This window comes from Euprymna scolopes, chromosome 29 (genome assembly GCF_053919585.1).
Source record: "Euprymna scolopes isolate OS-2025 chromosome 29, ASM5391958v1, whole genome shotgun sequence".
In the NCBI taxonomy this organism is placed as follows: Eukaryota; Metazoa; Mollusca; class Cephalopoda; order Sepiida; family Sepiolidae; genus Euprymna; species Euprymna scolopes.
In genome coordinates, this window is record NC_136510.1 from 18,271,706 (window position 1) to 18,297,578 (window position 25,873).

The 25,873-nt window shown below is 34.3% G+C and overlaps 1 protein-coding gene across 1 annotated transcript in view; it reads right to left on the reverse strand.

Annotated features, from left to right (window-relative positions):
* Positions 1 to 16,874, reverse strand: part of LOC145252525 (guanine nucleotide-binding protein G(I)/G(S)/G(O) subunit gamma-7-like) — a 45,595-nt gene extending 28,721 nt beyond the window's left edge. Inside the window, exon 1 of the mRNA XM_080112072.1 lies at positions 16,572 to 16,874. Coding sequence (XP_079968198.1) covers positions 16,572 to 16,666 — 95 coding nt within the window. The 5' untranslated portion in view covers positions 16,667 to 16,874. The remainder of the gene's footprint in view (positions 1 to 16,571) is intronic.
* Positions 16,875 to 25,873: the final 8,999 nt, after the last annotated feature.

The window sequence follows — 25,873 nt, forward strand, 5'->3', positions numbered from 1 at the left end:
CACCATGATACATATAAAATAAAAAAGAAAAAAAAAAAAAACTTATATTTCCTGAGAAAGATTCTGTTATGAATCAAGTACCAATTTGAATTTTAATAAATGCGCTTGCTAATTAAAAAAGAAAAAATTCTGCGCTTGTTTGGTTTTCAAACAGTTAAATTTTGAATGAATATATATTTGTGCATGCTTAGAAGTAACACATTTAATCGACTTGTACCTGGTAAGTTTTAATGTTTTTCAATTTGGACCCCCATAGCAGCTATTTTACTGACTAAAAACCAAATCAAATTTGTTCCACAGGTCTAAATCCCCTATATATGAAGGTTCCAGTCTTTAGACCAAAAATTGGTAAGTTTTATAGAAACAATTCCGTACACAGGCAAACATCATAAGAGAGGGATTTGGCATAAATAAAATAAATTCATACTCATGATAGATTGTAAATCAAAGAAGGGGGTTTATAAGGCATGTGCACATGGTAGGATGATGCATGGAGAAATGAAATCTGGCCAGTGAGGGTTGAGGACATGCATAGCATGGAGAGAAATGATACGAGAAGGATACGACGGATGTGAATGAGAGTTTCAAAGAATTATGATATTCTCCTTTAACCATGACAAATTTCAAATTCTTCTCTATCCATAATATTGTCTTCTGTTAGAAATTTATCTTTTGCTAGGCATTCTGAAAGCAAAGAAATATCCGGGTTTGTATTACTGTACACATAGATTCGAAAAAGTTGTCAAAAAACAAATATATAACAAATAAATGTTATCAAAAGCAAGATAAGTTACTTTTCTACCAAACTGGATATATTTTTTGTGTTTTTATTCAATGTAACATGTTTATTCAGCTCGAAAAACATACAGTGTTTACCGATGTATTGGAAAATTCAAGATGGCGTCTGATTCTCTCTTTAACACTGTAAGTTTGGGAAAAAGGCGTTATAAATAAAAACCCAGATAAAATACTGTTAAAAACTCGCTCAATATATGTTACCATGACATGGGTTGACATATATTCGGCAGGTTTTTAATAGTATTTTGTATAGTTTTTTATTTATAACACCTTTTCCCAAACTTAGTGTTAAAGAGAGAATCAGACGCCATCTTGAATTTTCCAATACATCGGTAAACACTGTTTTTCGAGTTGAATAAATATGTTACACTGAATAAAAACAAAAAATATATCCAGTTTGGTAGAAAAGTAACTTATCTTGCCTTTGATAACATTTATTTGTTATATATTTGTTTTTTTGACAACTTTTTCGAATCTATGTGTACAGTAATACAAACCCGAAATATCCAGTAGTAAATAAAACTAATTCTCTTCCTTAAAAAAAAAAAAAAAAAAAAAAAGTATAAATTCTCCCAGGTAAAGCAAATACAGCTAGTAGCAGTATATATAAATTTTTGGTGAAAAAAAATCTTTGTAACCAGACTCAAACTGTTGGTCTAAAAACTTAATCTGCAGCCTTGGTTTTAACACTAGAAAAAAAAAAAAAAAAGTCATTTTATTTATTCACCCTCACAACCAGCACTAATATTAGGTTCAAATGTGCTCAAAGACACTATGCATCACATTCATCATGTAGAACTGCCGATTCATGATTTATTCCAGGTCATAGCACTTGAAAGATAAAAAAAAAGCTCCAGATGCAATAAATAATCTAATTTTAGTGCAGCTTAAATAGAAGATAAAATTAAAATCTGATTACATCGAACAGCAGAAATGGTACATGAATTAGACAAATCTTAATTAGAATTCACATTCTAACACTAAATCATTATCAGATTAATTATAACCTTTGTCAAAGTGGACATTATATTTTTTTGTAAAGCTTACCACTTGTGTACAGTCTAATGCTCGCATTGCTTGACCAAGTGCCAAACTTGGTCAAAATACTGATCATGGTATTAGATATCCCAAAATTTAATCAGTTCTACAGAAAAGGTCACATTTTGGGCAATAACTTTGGTTCTACCCATCAGAGACTCACTACTTGACCCCACACTGTAGCCTATGAAGTCCCATATTTTATACGATTTTGACCTTGAAAAGTTTGATCCCCCAAAAGACTTTAATGGAATTTTAAGTTCTGATTTTTCCAAATTTGATGCATAGACCATATATGCTCTTTAATAACAGTAATGCAAGATTTCAGCCTGATCAAAGAAATAGCTTTTTGAGTTATCAATTTTTTCATGGTATAATTTGGGAATAGAGGAACAGGGCCTGACAAGACTTTGGCCCATCATTACATTGTCAGGCATAAGTATGCAGTCTCATAATTGACTTCTGTTGTTCTTATACTTTAGTAAGGATTAGTGATGGGACGATTCCAATATTTTCTTATTCCAATACAATTACCAATTCCATACTAAATTACAGATTCTGATTCTTTATAAATTTCTAAATATTTAGCTATAAACTGGTTACCCCCCGCCCCCTCCCATTATTGTAAAAAAAAAAAACAAAAAAAAAAACCTGTGTTAAATGTGTATATATTTTCTCGAACATAAAAATACACTTGCGAGGGTGCTCTAGAGATTTTAGTTTTAAATCAAGAAATATTTACTATTAACAGTGGAAGATTTTGTTTTAAAACAAAATCAAATAAAGATGAATAGTTTTCGGCATTGGAAGATAGACAAATTTTTCCGATTTCGATACTCCCAAAAGTCTTGATTCCGATTAATCGCCCCAACATTAGTAAGGATGCATTCAAAGAGGAGACAACTCATTTTGTTTTTGTTCCACAAAAATTGCTAAACAGAGAGCAAGACCAAAGAAATCAGATTGAAAGCAAAGATAAGCAAGAGAAAGAAAGGGATAAAGAAAAAGTTACATATTACTTAGCAGTAATACTTTTGAGGTTGTGATAGGATTTGTCAAATGCAAATGGTTATTTAGATATGATCAACAGGGATTTGAAGGCAGTGAGGTGGAGTTGGTGACTCAAGACATTCAACTCTAAAGTTGAATATCTGTTTAGTTTAAGGAGGCCATACTCATAGTTATTATTACCTCTTTTTGGAGGAGTACACGTTATCAGTTGTCCATCTTACCCTCATTTGTAAGCGAAGTGTCAACAGAATCATACAAATATTTCTGTTCTCATCCAGAGTATTACTTTTTGGGGTTTAAGATGGATCTTGCCCGCATTAAATGATTATATATAACTTCGCCCTTGTTGAGAGACAGGAAAATAGAGAGGGACTTCACCTCAAAAAATCTTTCAGACGTAATAATTTATTCATTTATTTAAGTGGTATTTTTTCCTTCTACAGGCATCAATGGCTATGACTTCTCAGCAGCCATTTATCCCTAGCGGCATTCATGAATTGATTATTGTTCATTCAAAACCTATTCATTGTTTCTTGAAAGTGTTTGATGTATTGACATTGCTTTTTTTTCTTTTTGCAGTTGTACAGTAGATTGCAGTTTCTTTCTGTCCGAGCAGTGGTCATACTGGACAATTGTCCTTACCATTGTACCCAAGGAATCTTCTACCCAGCACAACAAGATACAAATCATGAACAGAATCATTCTCAATTGCTTATGGACTGAAGTGGATTCTCGACCTTGCTCAAGGGTCTTTGATAACCTAGCAGAGGAAAGGAGGCGCTTTACTTTTTTTCCTTTGACAATAGTGCTGTCTTGCGACCCTAGCAGCTAATATTCCCAAATGGTCACCCATTTGGTACTGGCCAGACTCATTGCTTAAGTTCTGTGATCTGGAAAAAACCAGTGTGTCAATGTGATTATGCCATATAATTTATATACACTACATATTTATTACATTTTGATTTTAAAGTGAGGAATGGAGAGGGGTTTAAGGTTCTGCGAACTTAACATTGTAGACAATGAACAAAAGTTAAATTCAATGATGAAAACCAAGTTGTGAAATCCGTAGCCTAAGTGCTTGGTTCCCAATTTCCTAAAATTTTAAGGATCTGATTATTAAATCAAGTAAATTTCTCATACTCTAACTCTGCAGTCCTCCATATACAGATATGAATCATATTGGTGAATTTAATCAAGCGACATAGAAAGTATTTAAAGCAAGAGATCAGTGAGGAAACAGTTTCTGTCACCGAGGAACTTTCTGTTCCCCTGAAGCTAGCAAGAAGCAGCACCGAGCTAAATGGATATCTAGAGTCTAATTAAAATGGCTACCATCTTATTCAAACAGCTTCAACTCTGATCCTGAGAAAGAAAAGCAGACAATCAACAATCCAATGCACAGTGCTTAGTAACTCTCCCCCACCATAAATGGCTATACAATGCATTATACATTGTCTCCTGTTCCCTGATATAAATACAAAGACATAGCAAAAAAAAAAAAAAAAAAAAAAAAAAAAAAAAAAAAAAAAAAAAAAAAAAGAAGTTCCATTTGGAAACAGACAAGTGGATACTATTTTAGACTGGAGTATTTAATGAATGTTTTTTATAATACCCCCCCTTTTTTTAAAGTTATTTTATGTTAAATCAAGTAAATATTTTATGCTTTAGTGCTAAATATTTCCATTCTTTTTTCTTTTAATGCAAATTCATTACAAACAATGCACACTACCACTTGAATGTAAAGGACTACTACAGAGCGACCCCCAAAAAACAGGCCCCAACTCTAATTAGGCCCTGTTTCTTAGTGTTTTGTCCAAATGAAATGAAACTTTGGTCATAACTAGTTTATTATATTCAAAGCATCACATCAAAACACTAGGGTCTTTGGCCTTTTTTTCTCTCCGTTGACTGTAAAATGCTCAGAAAAACAATTGAATGTCCTGTTTTTTTTGGGGGGTCACCCTGTATTTGGGACAAATTTTGCGCACACACCATGTAGGGAGTTGAGCAGCAAGATGTCTGTTCACATTATACTTTAATTTCTGCATGTCAGGAGAGTAAGGACCTGGAAAGAAATTACAAAGTCTGGCAGTTCAAGGGAAGAAATTGCTTTCTGGCATTAAGGAATCTCTACAGTGTAGGAATGGGATTTGGCATGAAAGTCTAGATTTATCGGACGTTTATTCAAACAATCCTTATCTACTGCTGCAAGAACTGGCTGATGAGCTACAGATCTTCAAAGATTAGTAGTATTTGACCTATATTACCCTCATTGAATTCTGCAAGTATTCTGGCACCATTTCGTCTCCGATATGAAAATCGGAATGCAAGTCAGAATCATACCCTTAACGAAGCACTTTTAAAGAGACTTTGTTGGTTCAGTCATGCTGTGTGTTGCAACACAGGAGAGTTGATCCACAAAGCAATAACCACTCCAAAATTGGTAAAGATGCGATTAAACACCAAAGCCAACATCTAACCAACCCCAGTCCACAGGTATACCACTAGTCCTGGGACTGGCTTACCATAACTATCTTGACTACTGCAGATTATCCTGCATGGTTTGCATTCATTTGAGATGTGTGTTCTATGGGAGGAACCGGCTTAATCCATTCTGAGTGAATGCTGACAAGTCAAATACCAAGTATAGATTTTTTAAATCTATATACAAGACCCTGACAGGCACCACAACTATGACCACACCAGGTCAGAATGGACCCGAGTGTAATGGCAACCAAGGGCCAACTCCAAACATTGTAAATCTCCCAAATTAGAGTCTTGCATAGCTGTAATTTAACATCCTACTCTTGATAAATTTAAGATTGAAACTGGACTTTAAATCTCCAACGACACATAAATAACCAAATAATGGGATAAGCTATAAATAATGATAATACCCACTTGTATTAAGTGAGGATTAGCAGTTTAATCCCTGCTTTTATTCTTTTTATCAACAACAACATTCAATAATCCTCAGATTAGTAACTCACTTGATACAAAGTTTACAAAAGTGGCCGAATGCCAAACAATAAATATTTCATCACTAATCCTTACTATCTTTTTTTTTCTAAAGAAATTCCACAGGAGAGAAATTAACTTTTCATTGGCAAACCTTTTGGACTTGACTTTCAAATGGATTCAGAGAGGAGAGTGATCAATGGCGGGAACAAAAATGAATTTCCCAACCACAAGTTTCTCAAATGAGAACTCGGAGAGGAAGCACGATCCCCACCTCACATAACGAAAAAAAAAAAAAAAAAAGAAAAAGAAAAAAATTTTTTTTAGCGATTTGGCACACAATGTTTATGGGAAAATTTGCTTATTCAATTATCTTCCATGTTTTATTTATACCAATCCTTTAATTTATGAAGCTCAATGTAACTACAGAGCATATACAAAAATGATAAAACGTCTATATTCAAAGATGGCGTAACTAAAAGAAAACAATTGCAACTTCTCTTGCGATTTTCGGGTTTTGTAATCATGCCCATATATTCCTTTATTTTCTTTTAGAGTTAGTTCGTAATCTTCTGATGAGTAAGGGTGGAATAAATTAAAAAATTGACAATTACAGAAATAATTCTGCACTATGAAATGAGTGATGGCAAGAATTGAACATTTTAACACGCTTAAACAAATAAACGATAAGATGAACATTTGGAATATAAACTTTTGTATATATATATATATATATATATATATATATATATATATGAAACCTTTTCTGAAGCTGAATTTTTTTTTTAGCACAAAAAAAAAAAAAAAAAAAAAAAAAAAAAAAAAAGAAAGAAAGTGTGATTCTGCTAAAAAGAGGAGATCCCACAATGTTACTAATATAATACAGATTAGTTATAAAGATTTTTCTAGCTTAAGAGTTAACTCAGACTAGGATTGAATGACATTAAAATGTGCAAAGAATGAGGGGCTGGTGGTAGTGTCTTGTCCAGGAAAAGTTGACAGAGCGATGGCGTAGGCAATAAAGTTGTGGAGAAGAACTAAAGAATCATCATTGGCTAATAGCAAAACGATGTAACAATCTAACCAGAAATAGGAAATGGTAAAGGTCAGAATTATTTGTTTTATTTCCTGCTTCCTTTGTTCCAGCACATTTGACTTTCTATCTAGTGGTCTTCATCAATTCACTATGGATGTATTTCATAAGACATCTCCCTATTCCAGTATCTTCTAAGAACTACAGTCATGTGGAACTCTTCCTGCTGACTGTTTTCCACCTAAGTATCATCTTGATCTTTTCAAGATGTAGATCAATAGGCATCTATAATTGCATTCTGTTCTTTTTAATTCCTTAAACTTCATACCTTGTCTGGAAAGACTTCCATTTAAAAAAAAAAAAAAAAAAAGCTAAGCTGTATTAAGTTTGGGACGTCATAACCTGGCGGACAACCTTTTTTTTTTTTTTTTTTTTAATTTCCATTTTTCGTCTCGTCTCATGCTGAGGCTAGACATTTTGTAAGGACTTCCACCTGTCTTATCATTTCGCCCGTGTTGTTCACATAATCAGATTCTCGTCAACTGATCCCTTCCTTGTATTAAGTAGTCTATTACATGGCTTTAGGCCAGAGGTCTCCAAAGTTTCTGAATGGAGAGTCACATTGCTTACTTTTTAAGGCTACGTGGGCCAAAATTATATAAATATATATATATATATATTGTACGTACCCGTTAAGAAATTAAGTTCTCATAAAAAATTTCACTGTATTTGATCAAGTATTTTTTTTTTTTTACGGAGGAAAATCAAATTTTAATGCGATCGATCATCTCACAGCCATCTTGCCTGTTTCACGGCCGGGGAGGAGGATGCCCTTAAATGAAAAAGGGATTAACAAAGGACAAAAGGAAAAAAGGATTAAAGAAGATAAATTTTGTAAAGCGAAAAAAACTAAAATATTTATATAGGTATTTTTTCTGCCCTTGCTACAAAATCTTGTCAAATTTTGACAAACTTTAAGCAGTGATGGAGTTACCCCCTCTTGACGTCTCCCCTCCTCATCAGTCTTGACCAGGATAGGATCGATCTAATTAACATTTGAGATTAATCAGTAAAAAAACCCAAAAAAAACTGATTAAAGTAAGCAAATTTGTTTTTGAGAACTTTATTCCATAATATATATATATATATATATATATATATATATATATATATATATATATATGTTGTTTTTTTAAGATTTTCATTTTTTAATGTGTTGATTAAACTAAACCAGTATAATAAAAAAAAAAAAAAAAAAAAAAAAAAAAAAATTCTGAGGGTCAAATGGGCCCGGTTTCATTATGGAGGTGGAGAATGGGTGGGAGGTCAATGTTATGTGCTAATTTAGAAAGAAAATGCAGACTGACTCTTCCTCAAAGAATTTATTATATAAAGGTAGAGTTGTCTATGTCTAGATAGAAAGGAATGGTATGGGTGGAGAAAAAAGTGGAAGGTTACGGAGAGAGAAAGAAAAAAATGGAGAGAAGCAGAGAGAGTTTTAATAGAAATATGTTAACACTTATCCCGGGCAATGCTAGATAACCTTGCTAGTATCTAATAGAAAGGAATTTACATTTGACAAATGAAACAAGCAATAATGAATGAAATACTGTATTTACCATCTTTTAAATTCTTGGAAATCTTTGAAGAACGTTGAATTAGCATATTTATTTATTTTTTTTTTAAGATATATTCTTTGGACAACGACTTAGTCTATTAAAGAATTCCTTTACTAATCGTACATGAGTTAATATTAACTTTGAAAGAATTCTAAAAGAAATTCTCGGCACTATTTCAAAGCACTTTATTGCTATCAATGCCTTTTTTTTCAATCCAGAGTCATTAAAAATATGTTGCTCACAGTGATGAAGTCATATCCCACTCCCAGGGGACAAACTATTGAAATTATTCACACATCAATAGTTGGGTTAGTCATTTCACATGTCATACATATGACTGCATTTAAAGCAAGCAATAATTCTTTTGAACAAAAAGAACCGGGATGGACTGGGGGTGGGGGAAAGACATTGTTTGCACTTAATAACACCAGCATTCAAATAATGGTCTGCGTTTTTAACAGTGATGGAACCGTTCCAATATTTTTCTAATTCTGATACAATTACAGATTCTGCTCTAAACTCAATATTTAGCGAGAGAGTTGTATTTTTTTTTATTTATTTTTTTTTTAATTATGTGCATGTATTTTCACAAACGAGAGTCATCTATAGATGTTAGTTTTACTGGCAATTTCAAATTAATAGATATTTATCACTCAGAGCAACAGTGGAAAATTAAACTAAAAAAAAAATAAAATAAAAAAATAATTAGAATCATTTTTGGCATTGGAAAATAAGCAAAAAGACTTCCAATTCTCAGTTCCGATACCCCCCCCCACACACACACATTTCTGATTAATCGTCCCAACACTAAAAAAAACAAAAAAACAAAAAAAACAAATCATAAAAGGTTCTTTGGTACGTTTTAAAATGATTAACAAAAAAAAAAAAAGAAATACTTGACTTTCAAACTAGAAATTATTTCAAGTCAATAGTTCAAAATTATTTATGGACATTTTTCTTTTTACAAAAGCCAAAAAAAAAAAAAAAAAAAAAAAAAAAAAAAAAAAAAAAAATCTATAACAAATAAACCAAAAAGTGCTTTAAAATATGTTAAAACACAAAGGTAGATAGAAGAGCAACTTATCTTTCCTTTGGTAACAGTTATTTGTTGCATATTTATTTCTTTACCTCTTTTTTGCTTTAACTTGTTAAAAACAAAAAACCCCAAAAACTCATTTATGAATTGACACAAAGTAGGTATGTACCTTCTCATCCTGGCGAGAGGATGTGACACACGGTCAAAAAGTGGGAATTGAAAGCCAGTGCACTCTGGATGCCGAAAATGCCTGAGCAACCATCTTGGCATTCCCTTGGCCTCAAGCTATTAGCAATATGAGGGTGAATATCCTAGAACTGCATAGAACCATACCTCAGCTCGACAGATGCAAGGTCATCACCCATTTAAAAATGGGTGAAACTGTCTGATTGTCGAGATTGTATTCTTTACTTGATATGAACAAAACCTATTCAGACTGCCAGGTAAGTAATTGACGCTAAACAAATACCGGAGATTTATTTATTTATTATATATATTTGTAGTTGACAGAAAGAAAAAAAAAAAATTAGTTTAATGTATTTCTAACCAAAGGAAGATAACTTTCCGAATGCGCCTCTATGGTAGTAAAGAACCTAATTTTTGAAAATTCAAATTCACAAACATTTGCTATTACACAGTTTAGAGAGGAGGAAGAGGAAACGAAACTGTGGTAAAATGGGAAAGATTCTACCTTCCATCTCGATATTTTGTGATCTTTTAAGATCAAAATTAGCACTTGATTATTCATTGTATATTATACAAAGGAAAGTCGTAATTTAGTGTGTCCGATTACAAATCAGAAACTACACAAGACACGCTTACTAATGTTAGAAATTTGACAATTACATCATGCTTCCCATTGTATTTGTTTTAGACCAATGAAATTGGGCAATTGCATTTGCTTCGGCGGGCTTTTTGCATGCATTCCTTTTTTCATTTCCGACCAAAACAGCCGTACGAGAAGGATCAATGGAAGTCACCCACTGCATTTAAGGCATTTGGAGCCTCCAACATTTGTCTCCTTGAGACTTCAATTATAAGCCTAAATGATTAGGCTCAATTATTATTATATCGGTCCCCCAGAAACTTTGAGGTCTGAATTGCAACCTGTTATTAAGGACCTTTCCTTCAATGACCATTATGAACTTCTGCAATATCGTCTCTAGGCGAGAATTGTATCTTTTCATCAGAAGGCATCATAACAACCCCCTTCAAACGGCTGTAAACTCAGATCTTCGAAGACAGATGAACCTGCATCCAGTTCCTGTTGAAGATAAAAGACTATCACCTTTCGAGATTAACAGCTCTTTTTACAGAGGTAAAATGGGCATTCCTTTTTGCAAGCGAGAAACTAATAAAATTTGTATTGAATTTTAAGGTAGACCTTTGTTGCATTTCGTCTTATTTTGCAACTGATATGGAGCAAAAACAAGGGAGATAAAATATCTTACACTAACCTTTAATTCAGTTTGAGAGACCTTGAAAATGTAATAAAGTAGGTACATACATTTTAATTGCCAACTCGGTAGGAGATGGTTTTGAACGCCGGCTGATATTTTTTTAAATTGATTACTTTTTGATTGTGTTTGAAAAAGTTAATCTCTAAGAAAAAAATGTATGAAATAAAAATAAAAAAAAATACATGGAAAAATCTTTTCGCAAATCTGAAAAACCCTACATTTCATGTAAAAAAAAAAAAAAAAAAAAAAAAGAGAAAAAAAAGCATTATGAAATAATATTAACAAACAATGCTTAGTTCAATGGTAATATCGTTAGTTTGCAAAATTAATTTTTCTTTGAGTTATAGATTTTGTTAATACGGACTTTAGGAGCTTTTTTTCGTAATGTTCCCGAAAAAAATTATTTTTTGTAATGGTTACAATTTACGATACTTTATTTTCATAAAAATTCATTTTTTTTTTTTTTTTTTTTTTTTTTAATACTGAAAACCATAAATTTAGTAGAAATGTTTTTTGTTTAAACAAAATAATGCATTTTAACTAAGATTCAAATAAAAATAATGGCATCATTATATTCCGTGATCATTATTTGATAAATACCGAAAACTTCATTAAAATTGGTTAATTTTTTGATTTTTGGTGAATTTTTAAGTTAAGGGAGGGAGTCAAAATGTTCATTATATTTTGAGCATCGGCCATTCATTTTGCACGTACCTAGTAATAAAATGTAATTACTATTCCTTATTGGTGTCACCAGGAACGAAGTTTGTGCATAAGGAGCCGGGAGGGGGGGGGGGATATTTTATTACTTGCAATTGTTAAAAAAAAAAAAATAAATAACTAGGTCAAACAGTCAGTCAGTTTGTTTTTTTTCTAAGAAATATATCGAACCCATAGAGAGAGAAGGAAGAGGAGGCAATCAGAGAAGTTAAGTAATATTACTTGGGGTGGGAGGGCGCATAACTTCTATTTTGTATTTCATGCACCAGAGCATCATCGCCGAGTAGCTTGCCAATCCATCATAAAAGATGGGTAAAATTTAAAAGTTTGCAATAAATTTGTACTCGTGTGAGAGAAACACAAGTTTGCAAACTTTGCGAATAAACATTTCTTTATGCAGCAAATGTAGCAGTTTCCTTCTTTCTAGTTTTTTTTTTTTTTTTGAACCAACAGGTTTAAATTGCAGAGAGAAATAGAGACTCAAAAAAGGCCTTAATAAATTGTGGAACACGCAAGTTAAACATTTACGAAAAAGTTTCTTCGGAGTAACAAAGCCTGGCACAAGGTCTGGTTTTTAATGAGGGAGTAATAATAATGCTCTTCAAATAGGGGATGTGCACTCTGAATTTAGACAAATGCAAAATTATCTATGTTTGGAAGTTCTAAGACAACAGATACTACACTTTGAATTATTTGCCAAAAAGAAAGTGGATGGAAACTTAGGCACGATTCCCCCAAAAGTGGGAAGGTCGGTAGTCAGTCAGAATTTACAACGTAATATAAACCTATAAAGGCTTTTACACTGGAAATTAATTTATTTTCCACTGGGTGTGGTCTCTACAGAGATAGGAAATTATTTCCGTTACTCCTAGTAATAATACTCCAACCATTTTATAAGTATTAACACATTACCTTAATAAAATTAATTATAGCTTTATATAACAGTCAACAACCGACACCGTACTTAATCTATTCAAAATGTTAAACACGGTGAAATAAAAATGAACATATGTCGGCAACGTTGGATTGGTACAATTTGTTTATAAATTTTTTTTAGAATTTGTTATTTGGAAGGCAAATTAGGAGTTAGAGGATGATTAATTATTCCTATTTACTTGCCTCCCCACGAGGGCAGAGTTAGGCACAAAATCTAGCAGAAAAGGTGAAGTGTAGCATTTACTACTACACTGATCTTGGCCCGAATGATGGTTAATTATTACTAGAGGCAAAAGAGATTTCTTAGCTTGACACTTAAACGTTCTGCTGAAGAAGCTGGCCATCTTTGAAGAAAACAATTAAGAGATCGAATCGGAGCATAAAGACAATCAGAAACATCTGCAATAAAACAATTTTTTTTTTAATATTAAGAAATTTTAGAATTTCGACAAAGAACATGTTATTCGAGTAAGAGCCTCAAAATAAAGGCCGTCATTTTTAGCAGTCGAACAACAAGCACTTGTTAAAGAACGAAATGAAGATGGCTTCATCTTCATCAAATCATCCTCATAAATTAAAAAAAAAATCATTGTAGACGTTAATTGCTTTTTTAATCGTATCTTGGAATTTAATTTTTTAACAAATTTGGAAAGACAGTTATTTTTAGTTCTCGAGAAATTAAAAAAAATCAGATTACGTTTTTTTAGCGTCACAAATTTTTTTCATTATTGAGCTTATTTTTCAATATTAAATAAAGCCAAACAAAATATTAAGTCATTATATATATAAAGGGAATCGCTATTAAACTCAATTATTCAGAGTGCCTCCTTTTTGCCTACTTTTAGGGGAGCTGGTTTTTACCCCACATTAAAAACGGCCTTGTGCCTAATTTGCTTTGGTGGGGAAGCAAATTAAACTCAATCATTCTTATTTTGTGACATCTTAAAACTACAAATGGAATAAAATGGATCTTTTGCAAAAGATAATTTAGGACACAGAAAATTTACACAAGCGGAATTTTATGAAAGTTGATTCGTTTAATTAAATGCACTTTCACACACACACACACAAAACTTGTGGAAAGTGAGTTTAGAATTCGTCAGTCTAACGAATTCATTCGAAGGAATGAAACTGGCCATAACAGGTTTCATATTACTATTAAGCAAAAGAGATACAAACAATTGCACTTAAGGCAACAACGAGGATACTAGAAAGAGCCCTCCTCGGCTGATTTCAATAAAAAGCATGTTGGCAGCTGCTTTGCCTGCCCGTATCCAACGTTACAATCTTCAAAGGAAGAAAACTATTAAGCTCTAGTCATTGAGCACTTGAAATAACTATCGAAACACACACACAATCTTGGGATTTGTTATACAATCCACAGGGATTCGAAAATTTGGTCAAAAATCAAATATACAACAAATAAATGTTACTATAGCCAATAAAAATTACTTTGCAACCTTCCTAATTCCTTTAACGCTAATTAAAAGATTAGGATCTGCTAAAATAGTGGTGCAAGGTGCAAGAAAAGAAAATAGTTTCTTTGGTTTCAGATAAAAGAATCACCATAATATGCTGCCGAGTCGAGTCGACAGTTTAAAGGCTTTTAAATTTGTTTAGCATTTCATCACAAATAAATCACCGTGACAAGTATTTTTCCTCTAAAATACCTAGAACAAAAATGGCTGTGTGTTTACATCGTGTCGAGAAGGTTCGGCATTCGAAAATGATTTTGAAGCCTTGAAATTGGAGAATAGAAAGTAATTCATGGCTTGTGTTAACGTTTTAAAAGGGCCAAAAGTCAAGTATTAGGGTTCGGTTGTGCTTCTAAACTACGTAGTTTAACTACGCTAGTATTCTATCAAAGACGGCATCATGTAAGAAATGTAAATTTATTTGAATTTACAAAAAATTCAAATATCTTTTTTCAATTTATTTTGTTTTAACTGACGATAGAGAATCTACTGGGGGGGGTCTTTTTAAGATTCTAACAGTCCCTTTAAGTATTTAAATAAAACAAATTAATTGCCCAAGTAATTAAAACAAATAAGCAGAAAATGAATTTGAGCCCAGAAATAATCTATAATTTGACGTTTATTTTCATTTAGTTAAGTATTGAGAAACAGAAATCGAAGCAGGTTTTATTACGAATTTGAAAAATCTTTCATTTGTGAAAAACATGCATTTGTTTTTTTTACTTTCATTTTCAGAAATCTATTTTCAGATTACAGGAGGAGGGGGCGCTTGAAATCTACATTCAATATATATATATATATATATATATATATATATATATATATATATATATATATATATATATATGTGTGTGTGTGCGTGTGTGTGTGTGATAACTTCGTGTGTTTACATGCGTTTCTCACCCGACTTCATTTTTTTTCAATAACGTAAATTAAACTGAAATTTTATAACGAAATTATCCAGCAGGGTGCATTTCCATTTCTTCGTAAACAAATCAGACATTTTTACTTGGTTTCCATCTTAATATTTTCCTTTTAAATGACGACCTAAATAGGTTTTCGGGTATGCTGAAAACGAAAAGCGCGTACCAAGATAGCAGCAGCTATAACATGAAATTGCATTACTTAATATCTGGATAACTTATTTGCGGAAAATTTAGATGTGATATTCGTTTTCGGCATACACAAACACCTTTATAGATCATTTAAAAGGAAAATATTAAGGTGGGAACCAAGTAAAAATGTACCATTTATTAAAATAGTTATAAAAAAAAAAAAAGTTTCCAGTTCTCTGCAGTGCATGCATTTGCACCAGTACTTAACTTTTGGTAAATTTTTACGACGTCGTTTCGCTTTTTAGGATTTTGAAAGTTAATTTGGTACTTGTACGGACAGTGTTAAAATAACATTTAGAAACCAATGTGAAGGAGAGGGGGAACTGAATAAACATGATCTTGTAAAAATTAAATTCAATTTGAAAATCTGGTACTTATGTAGAGAAGTTACCGCGCTATTATTTATTTTTGTTTAAAGATTTAAGTTTACGGTATCTCTTAATTAAATTGTTAGGTGAAAGTACACAATAGTTATAAAACGCTCTCCCTTCCCATGTTAAGAATTATTTTCTAAATAATGTTATTTCATCACGGTACCTTTTTCTGCAGAAGTACCCCTAACGCTTAACATACATGTTGTCTGCCTTTTCTCAGTTTTCTAACCGTGAAGTGTTTCGACCATTTCCGCAACTGATTCGGAATTCTCCGTCAATAGTCGGAACTGATTTCATAAGAACTGAAACTTGCTAGGTGGCTATTTCTTACAAATATTTAAATTTTTAACTTTACACTTAAAATAAAAGGAGGTTCTTTGATATGACAGGTGTGCGTGACAAGATGGTTCTATTTGGATTTAGAGGCACAACTTGAACCTCCTGCGCTTTCTTGACATTAGATTGTCAAATTGTCATATCAAAGGAAGTAAAAAATATGGCCTAAAATGAACCTAACCAAGATACTTGATGTTGAATATTCAGCCAGAAATAACTTTAGAATGTCAAAATCGTATAACAATAAGTACAAGTCAGGCATTTTTTGCGTACAATTATTAGATTAGATTTTTTAAATGGCTAACTTGTTTACATTGTAAATACTTTCTCAATTTGAAAGTAATTGCTAAGTCTTTAAACTGCCGAAGACAAAGTAATTTTTGACTTTAATTAAAAATTAAAACCAGCGAGTCGAGTGTTTAAGGCTAGCACAGCCTTTTTCTAAATTTCTTAAAAAAAAATAGAACATTTTTTTCTAAAGCGAAGGGTGGGGGGGGGGTATTTTTTTTTTTCTTATAAATGCAAAAAAAAAAAAAAAAAAAAAAAAAAAAAACGGAATAGAAAAAACGGAAGCTAGACTAAGAGAGAAAGAATATTATTTGTTGCAACCAACATAATTTAAAGAAATACAACATTAAAAGATGATCTTTTTTTTTCCTTACTCTTCTATGGCCTGGGAGACGGGAATTCTCGAGATACTCGCCTCCTGGCGCAACTGAGAAAGCTGCTTCTGAAGAGATTGGACTTGACTAGACATCTTGTTTTGTTTTTTGGTATAATAAAAAGCTGCCGGCGTTGAAATTAATAATATTCAGGAACGAAACCTTATGCTTTCGCGACTTAAGGCGACTTGCTTCTGCGGAATCCGGATTAAAAAATTTCCCTATAGTAAAACGGCAAACGAGACTTGGACGAGATCTCGTGACGTCACGACACCGATTCTATCGAGGTGATGACGTCACTCTGAAAGAGAGTCTGCAATTTTTTTTTTTTTTTTTTTTAATTGGGAGAGTTTTATTAATTAATTAATTAATTTATTTATTTATTATTTTTTTAATTCATGTTTACTCCAAACAAGGCATATCGCCACTTGAATGTAAGGGGCTACTATTTGGGACTCTCTTTAGGGGATGAGCGAGATGTCGATTTACATTGCATTTAAAATAATATATGTCAGTACAGTCAAGGAAGCAGGTAACAGGAAGGGAATTCCAAAGTCTAGTAGTCCGAGGAGAAGAAACTATTAGAGTAGAATTAATTACTTTTGCAATTTATTCAATTTATGAAAACTGCGAATACTAGGGGTCAACCTGAAGCTAATGTTTGTACAATGCTTGTCTCCCAAATCTGCACCCTTTGACATATCTGAGAGAGCTTTGCCACGTGCTTGAGAACAAAATTCAGTACTTGTGTAGATCGCTTATTTTTTAAACCAACGCATTTCAGGTGAAAACATCATTACGTACTTAGGTATCACGTTGAAATTAGTAAATTTTCAAAAGTTGCGGAAAATGGCCCTATAGAAGGTGTATTTTTAACAAAAAATCATCCCCAATTTACGTTCTAAAATGCGTTGGTTTAAAAATGGCAGCCTTAACTTTAACCCAAGGGAGATAAATCAGTTTGTCGGACTGAATTGGTCGCACAACTGTTCCACGTTAAAACATGATAAAACTTGATGATTCAGTAAATTCTATTTTAACTTGTAATTATTTTTCTACTGGAACATTTTCCATAATTTTTTAAATTTATACTAATTTCGCCATGACACGTAAGTATGGAATAATGTTTTCATCTGAAATGCATTGGTTTAAAAGATCAGCAATCTACACAAGCACCTGAAATTCCATTACGTATCTTGGGTCAGTCTTTCAGCTATAACAGTTACGTACATACCAGACTCAAGCTTTCTCTGATCCCCACCCTGGTCATCTTCTTGATCTTTCTTCAAGTAACAATTTGGTGATTTTTCAGAATAGTCAAAAAAAAAGGGGGGGGGGTAAAAATAAATTTAAAACAAATAAATGTTACCAAAGGCAAGCTAAATTACTCTTCTTCCTGCCTGGATGAGTTTTTTTTTTTTTTTTTTTTTTGTGTATGTTTTAATTTATTGTAAAGTGATTTGGAGTTAAAACAAAAGAAAAGGTAGTTTTGTTTGAGCCATAATCGAGCCATGATAATTGCTTAAACATCGAAAATTAAACAAAATACCGATAGAAACACATTCAATAAATGTCACCAACAGTGTGAAAATGTAATGTTCTACCAGTATTTTGTTTATTTTTTTTATTTTTGAGCGATTATCAGTGTTCAAGGATGTCTCAAACAAGACCACCATTTTGTTTTTGTTCTAACTCGACAGACTTTACGTTACCTTCATTTTTAAATTAAAAAAAAAACAAAAAGACAGACTTTAAATTAAGTTAAAACACATATTCAGGTAGATAGAAGAGTAAGTTATCTTGCCTTTGGAAATATTTGTTTTGCATTTTTTTTTTACTTCCTTTTTGCTTTGTTTGCAATTCTGGAATATTCCCAATCTTCTTTACATAATTTCTTTACATAACTGAAAATATGTCTAAAACATAATTATTTTTTTTGTATTAGTTGAACTATTATTCTCATTTTGTTTTTTTGTTTTTTCACAACTTTTCAGCTGATGTTGTCATGGTTTCAAAACCACTGCCTCCATTTTTCTCTCTTTCTTCACTCCCGCTCTTTCTCTTCGCCTTCCCTTCTTTTAAACAAAGGATGCAATAGACTAATGCAAGCTAAACTATGAACAATATCTGGGTTAAGTGAATGCATTCACCTTCCCTTTCTTTCCATCCTCGACTCCTTTATGCACGTCGGAATCCAAAAACGTCTATAATTCAAACAACTGACTTTTTATTTTTAGACGAAATTAATTTAAATGGTATCAACAAACTCCCAAGCTACTTACCAACAAAACAAACGCCCACGTGTTTGTGCATTGTGTAGGCATGCGCGACAACAAAACTTGGGTTTTTATAAGCAGAAGTCTCGAGGTTATCAGGAATCTCCGGGCGCATGCGCAAGAGGAGGGATTGAGAGAGTGGTATAAAAGGCAGGTCGAGTGAAAAGGTTGCTGTTGTTGTCATTGGACGTTACAGTGACGCGTGCATTAGCAGTTGGTTAAGAAGTTGTTTTTTTTGTGTCAAGTTGCGCACCTCGGTGAAGGTCATATAAGTCGTGCACCTCGGTGAAGGTGAAGGTCATAAGCTATTTCGGCAATTTTGTTTTGTCTCTTTTCCTGAACAACTATGGCTGGGGCAAAGTTTGATTTAAAACTGATACCCGAATTCAACGAATCCACTTCTGTTGTCGACTGGGTCGAAAGGGTTGAGCTGACCTGCAACCTCTGTGAAGTAAAGGGGGTGCATACCGTGATTCCCCTGAGATTGGCTGGAGGCGCTCCGAGTGTGTATCAGCAACTTAGTGCCGTGGAGAAGGCTGATGTTACCTCTATAAAAAATGCTTTATACAAGGTATTTGCCATGGATCCCTGCACGGCCTATGAAACATTTGCCTCTAGGAAGCTCATGCCAGGAGAAACCGCGGACATCTTCTTCATGGAGCTGAAGAAACTTGCAGTTCTATTTGGCAATGGAGTGTCAGAGCAGACACTGGCGTATGCGTTTGTGGCCAGCCTTCCCACCCATGTTAACCAACTGTTGAGGGCTTCCACCAGCGTATCTGTAACGCCCATGGAACATTTGTGCGTTAGCAGTTGATTAAGAAGTTGTTTTTTTTGTGTCACGTCGCGCACTTTGGTGAAGGTCATATAAGTCGTGCACCTCGGTGAAGGTGAAGGTAATACTTTTGATTGCATAAATTTCGTTCTAGAATTAATTAGAGTCGTTTATTTGTCTTGCAGGAAGCGACGCCACTAATATCACTCCTCCCAAATGAATACAGCCTGCTTCGGCCCAGTCAGGCAGCTTGGCCGGCAGCTCAGCCGGGAAGTAGGAGGAGGCTCCAGAAGTGCGACTGATGCTACCAGTCACATCGACCGAATCCATCAGCTGAAGGATTCCCAGCAGCAGCAGCCGTCTCAGCATCAGTTCAACCAGTCCTTATCAGGGCTAATAAGTTTTCTACTAATGCGATTCACTACTGCTTACCTCCTGAGATCCACCAGCAGTGAACTTCACTTTCAGTCTCCAGCGGCTTCCTCCTCACGCCTGCAGCCTTCCAGCCCTTGGTGCCTCCAGCTCACTCCTGTGCCTTCCAGCTCCTCCTGCAGCTTTCCTGCAACCTCGCATGCACCTTGCTCTTCTGGCCTGCACCTCTCACCTCCAGCCTGCACCTTGCTCGTCCAGCCAACAACCTCGCCTGCACCTCGCTCCTTTGGTCTGCAACCTCGCCTGCACCTCGCTCCTTCAATCTGCAACCTCGCCTGCACCTTGGTCCTGACCGACCATCCGTTCCTTAATACTGATCCTACGTTCTCAGTGTCGTCCATTCCTTAACACTGATCCCCACATTCTCAGTGTCCACCGTCCATTCCGAATTGCCCTGTCATTCAGCCAATCGTCCCAGTAAACAACTCTAAACCACACTATGTCTAGAGTACCTGTTCCAGCCCTGCAGACCTTAGCCTCCGGTGACGTGCCATCTTCCAGACATCCAGCATCCAGATGATACGAGTTTTTGCTTTGCAAATAAAAATCACATGAGGCCATAGAAGCCAGAGAAAAGCATGTTTTCTAGACATGGCGGGAAAATAACAGCAGGCGAACCATATGGGTGATGAGAGCATCTTAAAAAAGATATGGCGATACAAAAAATGAACTGTTTAAAACAAGATGCGATTTGTTGTTGGGAATACGAAGAATAAATGCTTTTTGTTAAAAAAGAAATGCTGAGTTGAATTTCATTCTTTTTTCTCCCCTCTGTTTCTTTGTGAGACTTTCATATACAACGTGTTGAGTCCATGAAAATTTTACGGAAGATTATTCTGAACCGTTAAAAAATGTGTACGATGTTACTTGAATAAGATAATTCATCTCTCTGAAATATTTTTAAAGTCACACCATGCAAAGGCACAACATTAATTTAATAGAAGAAACTACTCACACAAGTGGCAACACATCTGTTTAGCGCGTCAAGTACAGGATTCATGGAAAGATGAAGAAGTAAAAATCTTGCATTTGCAACTAGATTTTTTAAATTTTTTATATACAAGGCATTAATTTGCATATGAGGGAAATAACTGATTTAAGACTCACAAATTGGGGAGGACAGAGTTCCTATTTACAATGCCTCCCCACGGGACAGAGTTAGACACCAGGGTCGTTTTTTAATGTGGGGAAAAGGAACAAAAATAAAAATTGTCTCTGTCGTGAAGGATTTCTTCTCCACTGACAGAGAACAAGAAATTGAAGTGCAGCATCTGAAGAACAGGTGTTTGCCAGCTGAGTGAAAACATCAAAGTTGAAATTTGTTGATATAAATTATGGTGTGAGTAAAGAGGAGTTCAATTAGTTTTTTTTTTCGGGGTGGGGGTGGGGATTATAGAGATTTGTTGATGTAAATTATGGCGTTAGTGAAGAAGAGTTCCGTCAGTTTTTCCTTTCTTGATTACAGAGATTTTAAGTTTGAATTATAGTGTTTTTGAAGCGAAACAAGATGAGAGGATAAATGATATTTAGAAGCAACAATCATTACATTTTGATTTCAACGTCTGCAAGGACCCATATCGCAGTGGTTAGAGTACTCGGAAAAATCAATTGTAAAATGTGATATTCTCCTGAAAATTGAAGGTTAAATCCTAAGTGTGGGCGACTGAAAAATACAACTGCGAATTACTTAGGACCTCTATCCAGTCATGGCTGACAGAACAAGAACACGCTATCCCCATGAAGAAAATAAAGGGTTCCGCTCGAAATTCCGTCAAAATTCCTGAGTTCGACAGAAACATTACCGAGTTCAACAAGATACACCTGAAGAAGGTCGGAGGTTACATCGACTGAAACGTTGTGAAAATCACACTCAAGATGAGAACAGTAGTCCATTGAATCCAAATAATATAAATAACCAATCCTCATCTAAAAAATTCAGAAATGTTTTGATTTCAAGTATGATTATTTTATTGTGTAGATAGCAAAAACAGCACAAATATGATAACAATACATTTTACTTGTGAATGAAGTTTACAGTTTGTAAATGTTCAAATGTCAGACCTGATTTAATTGGTAATTTTCTCAGCTCATCAAAGTACGACCCGTTAACCTTGGAGAAGTCATTTGGTGGATTTGATTTCAAATAAACAAAACACTCATTCACCTCTGGGTCAGTTTCATCGTTCAATAAGAAATATGACCCCAAACATGGTTACAGATCTTTAACATGCTGATGAATCTCATAAATTCATACTGAATGAAGGCTGACAAGTTTGGTTTCACACCTGGTGCTGGACTTAGTTGTGCACTGTTTTAACCCAGACGAAATCTCTTTCTTTGTACCCTACTCCAGTCTTTTATGATTCAGAAAAATACAAAAGCATTAGAAACATTTTGCCCAGGATGCATTTACAGGGGCTAGTCTTAGCCATAGATATTCAGATTGTCTATTCTGAATTAGCCATAGATATTTAGGCAGTTCATCTTGAATTAACCATAGATATTCAGGCAGTCTATGCTAAATGAGTCATAGATATTCAGGCAATCTATCCTGAATTATCCACAGATATTCAGGTAGTCTAGTCTTAAATAGCCAAAGATATTCAGGCAGTCTATCCTGAATTAGTCATAGATATTCAAGCAGTTTTACCATGAATAAGTCATAGATATTCAGATAGTTTATCCTGAAACATTTTGATCAGTATACACTAACAGATTCTAGTCTTAGCCATATATATTTAGACAGTCTATGCTGAGTTAGCTATAGATATTTAGGCAGTTTATCCTCAATTAGCCATAAATATTCAGTCAGTCTATCCTGAATTAGCCATAGATATTCAGGTAGTCTATTCTGAATTAGCTGTAGATATTCAGGCAGTCTATCCTGAATTAGCCATTGATATTCAGGCAGTCTATCCTCAATAAGCCATAAATATTCAGGCAATCTATCCTGAATTAGCTATAGATATAAGGGCAGTCTATTCTGAATTACCCATAGATATTCAGGCAGTTTAACCATGAAGTAGTAATAGATATTCAGGTAGTTTATCCTGAATTAGCCATAGATATTCAGGTAGTCTATCTTGAAACATTTTGACCGGTATACACTCACAGGTTCTAGTCTAAGCCATAAATATTTGGTCTATCCTGGATTAGCCATAAACCTTCAGGCAGTCTATCCTGAATTAGCTGTAAATATTCAACAGTCTATCTTGAATAGCCTTAAATATTCAGCCAGTTTATCCTGAATTAGCTGTAGATATTCAGGTAGCTTATCCTTAATTAGTCATAGATAATAAGGTAGTTTATCCTGAATTAGCGTTAGATATTCAGCAATCTATCCTGAATTAGCCATGGATATTCAGCAATCTATCCTGAATTAGCCATAGACATTCAGGCAGTCTATCCTGAATTAGCCTTAGATATACAGCAATCTATCCTGAATTAGCCATGGATATTCAGTAATCTATCCTGACTTAGCCATAGATATTCAGGTAGTCTATTCTGAATTAGCCATTGATATTCAAGTAGTCTATCCTGAATTAGCCATAGATATTTAGGTAGTCTATCCTGAAACATTTGGACCAGTATACACTTACAGGTTCTAGTCTTAGCCATATATATTTAGACAGCCTATTCTGAATTAGCCATTGATATTCAGGTAGTCTATCCTGAATTAACCATAGTGTCTCTGTTGTAAATATTCATGTGTGAAAAGACCAAGGTTGGATTAGACAAGATAAAATCACAGAAAATCGTCTGTCATATTGAGGACCCAAAAGACTGGGTAAGTGTAATTTTTGTTTTTGTAGTTTGAAATCATCACACCGCAGTACTTTACGTACACATGCTATGATCCACACTCACAACTCCAAATATCTTACGCCTCTGAAAAACATGCTTTTTTTCTTAGTCACTACCATCTCATTTGCATATCAGTAATGAGATTTCACATTACTTCATGAGACCTGCTGATAAATAATCAGGTACAGCTGTTATTTTGCTGTTTTTATTTGCCCGTAATCGGACCATATGTTACAGAAAGGTAAGGAGAGGAAGATGGCAGAGGTGATTCTGGAGAGAAGATTGGCTGTCTGAGCTTGCAAGGATGATGTCAATAAAGGCCAGACCCAGGAGGGTCGGTCAAAGCAGCAACCCTTGATCCAGGTGCGCCGGAAATGACATCAGAGAAGTTTAGACAATGCATGGAGGAATGTTCTGATATCATCTATTCCAATAAAATAGAGACAGCCAGACAACAAGGAGAAAATGGACACATTATCTGTCTGTCATTTTGTATACACCCTACTCCAAGACCGTTTATGCTGTCAGTGTCGTCACTAGAAAATAAAGATTGTTTCTAATCATTTATTCCTGTTACATCTATATATATAAAAGCAAAAATGTATGTATGTATGTATGTCAGGTCATGTCATATGCTACTGGTACCATGTAACCCAGTACTACCTGCCTCATGGTCGGGTCACTGGCGACTAAACTAGTTCCCCCAACAAAACCTTCCAAAGGGTGAATGAACCCTTTTTCGGGGTCAATGGCCAACTAGCATCGTGTGTGTTTGGGTGTATGTATGTGTGTGTTGGAGTGGAGAGGGCTCCCATAAGCCGTGGTGAAGGCAACCTTTCTAGGAGAAGCAAATCTCTGATTTAAAAAACCATAAAGCGAGAGACCAGTACCCGCATTAAGCTGGTCTGCAGTTTAACTTGTTGCTGGCTATCTTGCTCTTGCCTGTTGCTGGATTTCAACATTTTGAACCGAGAGAGAGAGACTTAGCTGTCGTACAAAGTTAAGACTCTGTAACATCATCTGTGTATAGATACTCCCTCAGGCATTTGTCTATAAAAATTGTCCTGTGGCGATGGAAAAGTTGTGACGTGTAGAGGCTTCAAATACTAGAAGCATGTAATAATTGATCTCAATGACCGTCTTCAGTGTCATGCCTGCTTGAGTGTGTGAATTCACAGGTAGGCCTAAAAAAAAAAAAAGTCATTTTTGGGTTCATGGACTTTAGGTGTCTGAGGGAGTGGCACTCGTCTGACAAGACGTTGCAACCATCATGTATGTATGTATGCATGTGTGTGTGTTTGTATGTCTCGCAAAAACTTTTGACATAGGCCACGGATTTTCACCAAATAGGTATCATTTTCAAGCTCAAACCTTCACCCGACAAATATCGAAAAATTGGCACAAAACATTAATTCCTTCACCCTAAACTGGCCATTTTTGTACAGGGAAGGGGTAGCAAAAAACCGTCCTCTCATGACAAGATGGCTTCTATGCATGTGCAAATGATGTCAGAACATGATTTAGTTTAAATATTGAAAAAACGACCCAATTTCGTCAACGTCCTCTTAGCTTACTTGATTAGAGTGCGGTGTAAGCTCGAATCGTGGTGTGAGATTTCTTTTATTTTTTTTTTCGATTTTTGAAGTTTTAATATTGAAATAGGGTTATTTAAGCCATTTTTCACGTTCTATGCTATTTTTATTTTTCAGATTTTGTAAAGAACATTCGTTTTTCTGTTTTTTTTTCCATCACATTCGCGTTTTCTTTTTTTGTTTTTGTTTTTCCGATTTTAAGAAATTTTAACATTGTTCGTTTGCCTTACTTAGTTTTTGTTTTGTTTTTTTTTCGATTTTTTTAAGTTTTAACATTTTTTTTAATAATATTTAAACAGGGTGATTACTTCGCTTATTCACACACACCTCTAAACACACGGGCAACGCCGGGGGTAGCCCCACTAGTATTATTTAAAAGTACAAAGGACATTTTTGTGTTTATGTCTGATTGCGGAGACATGC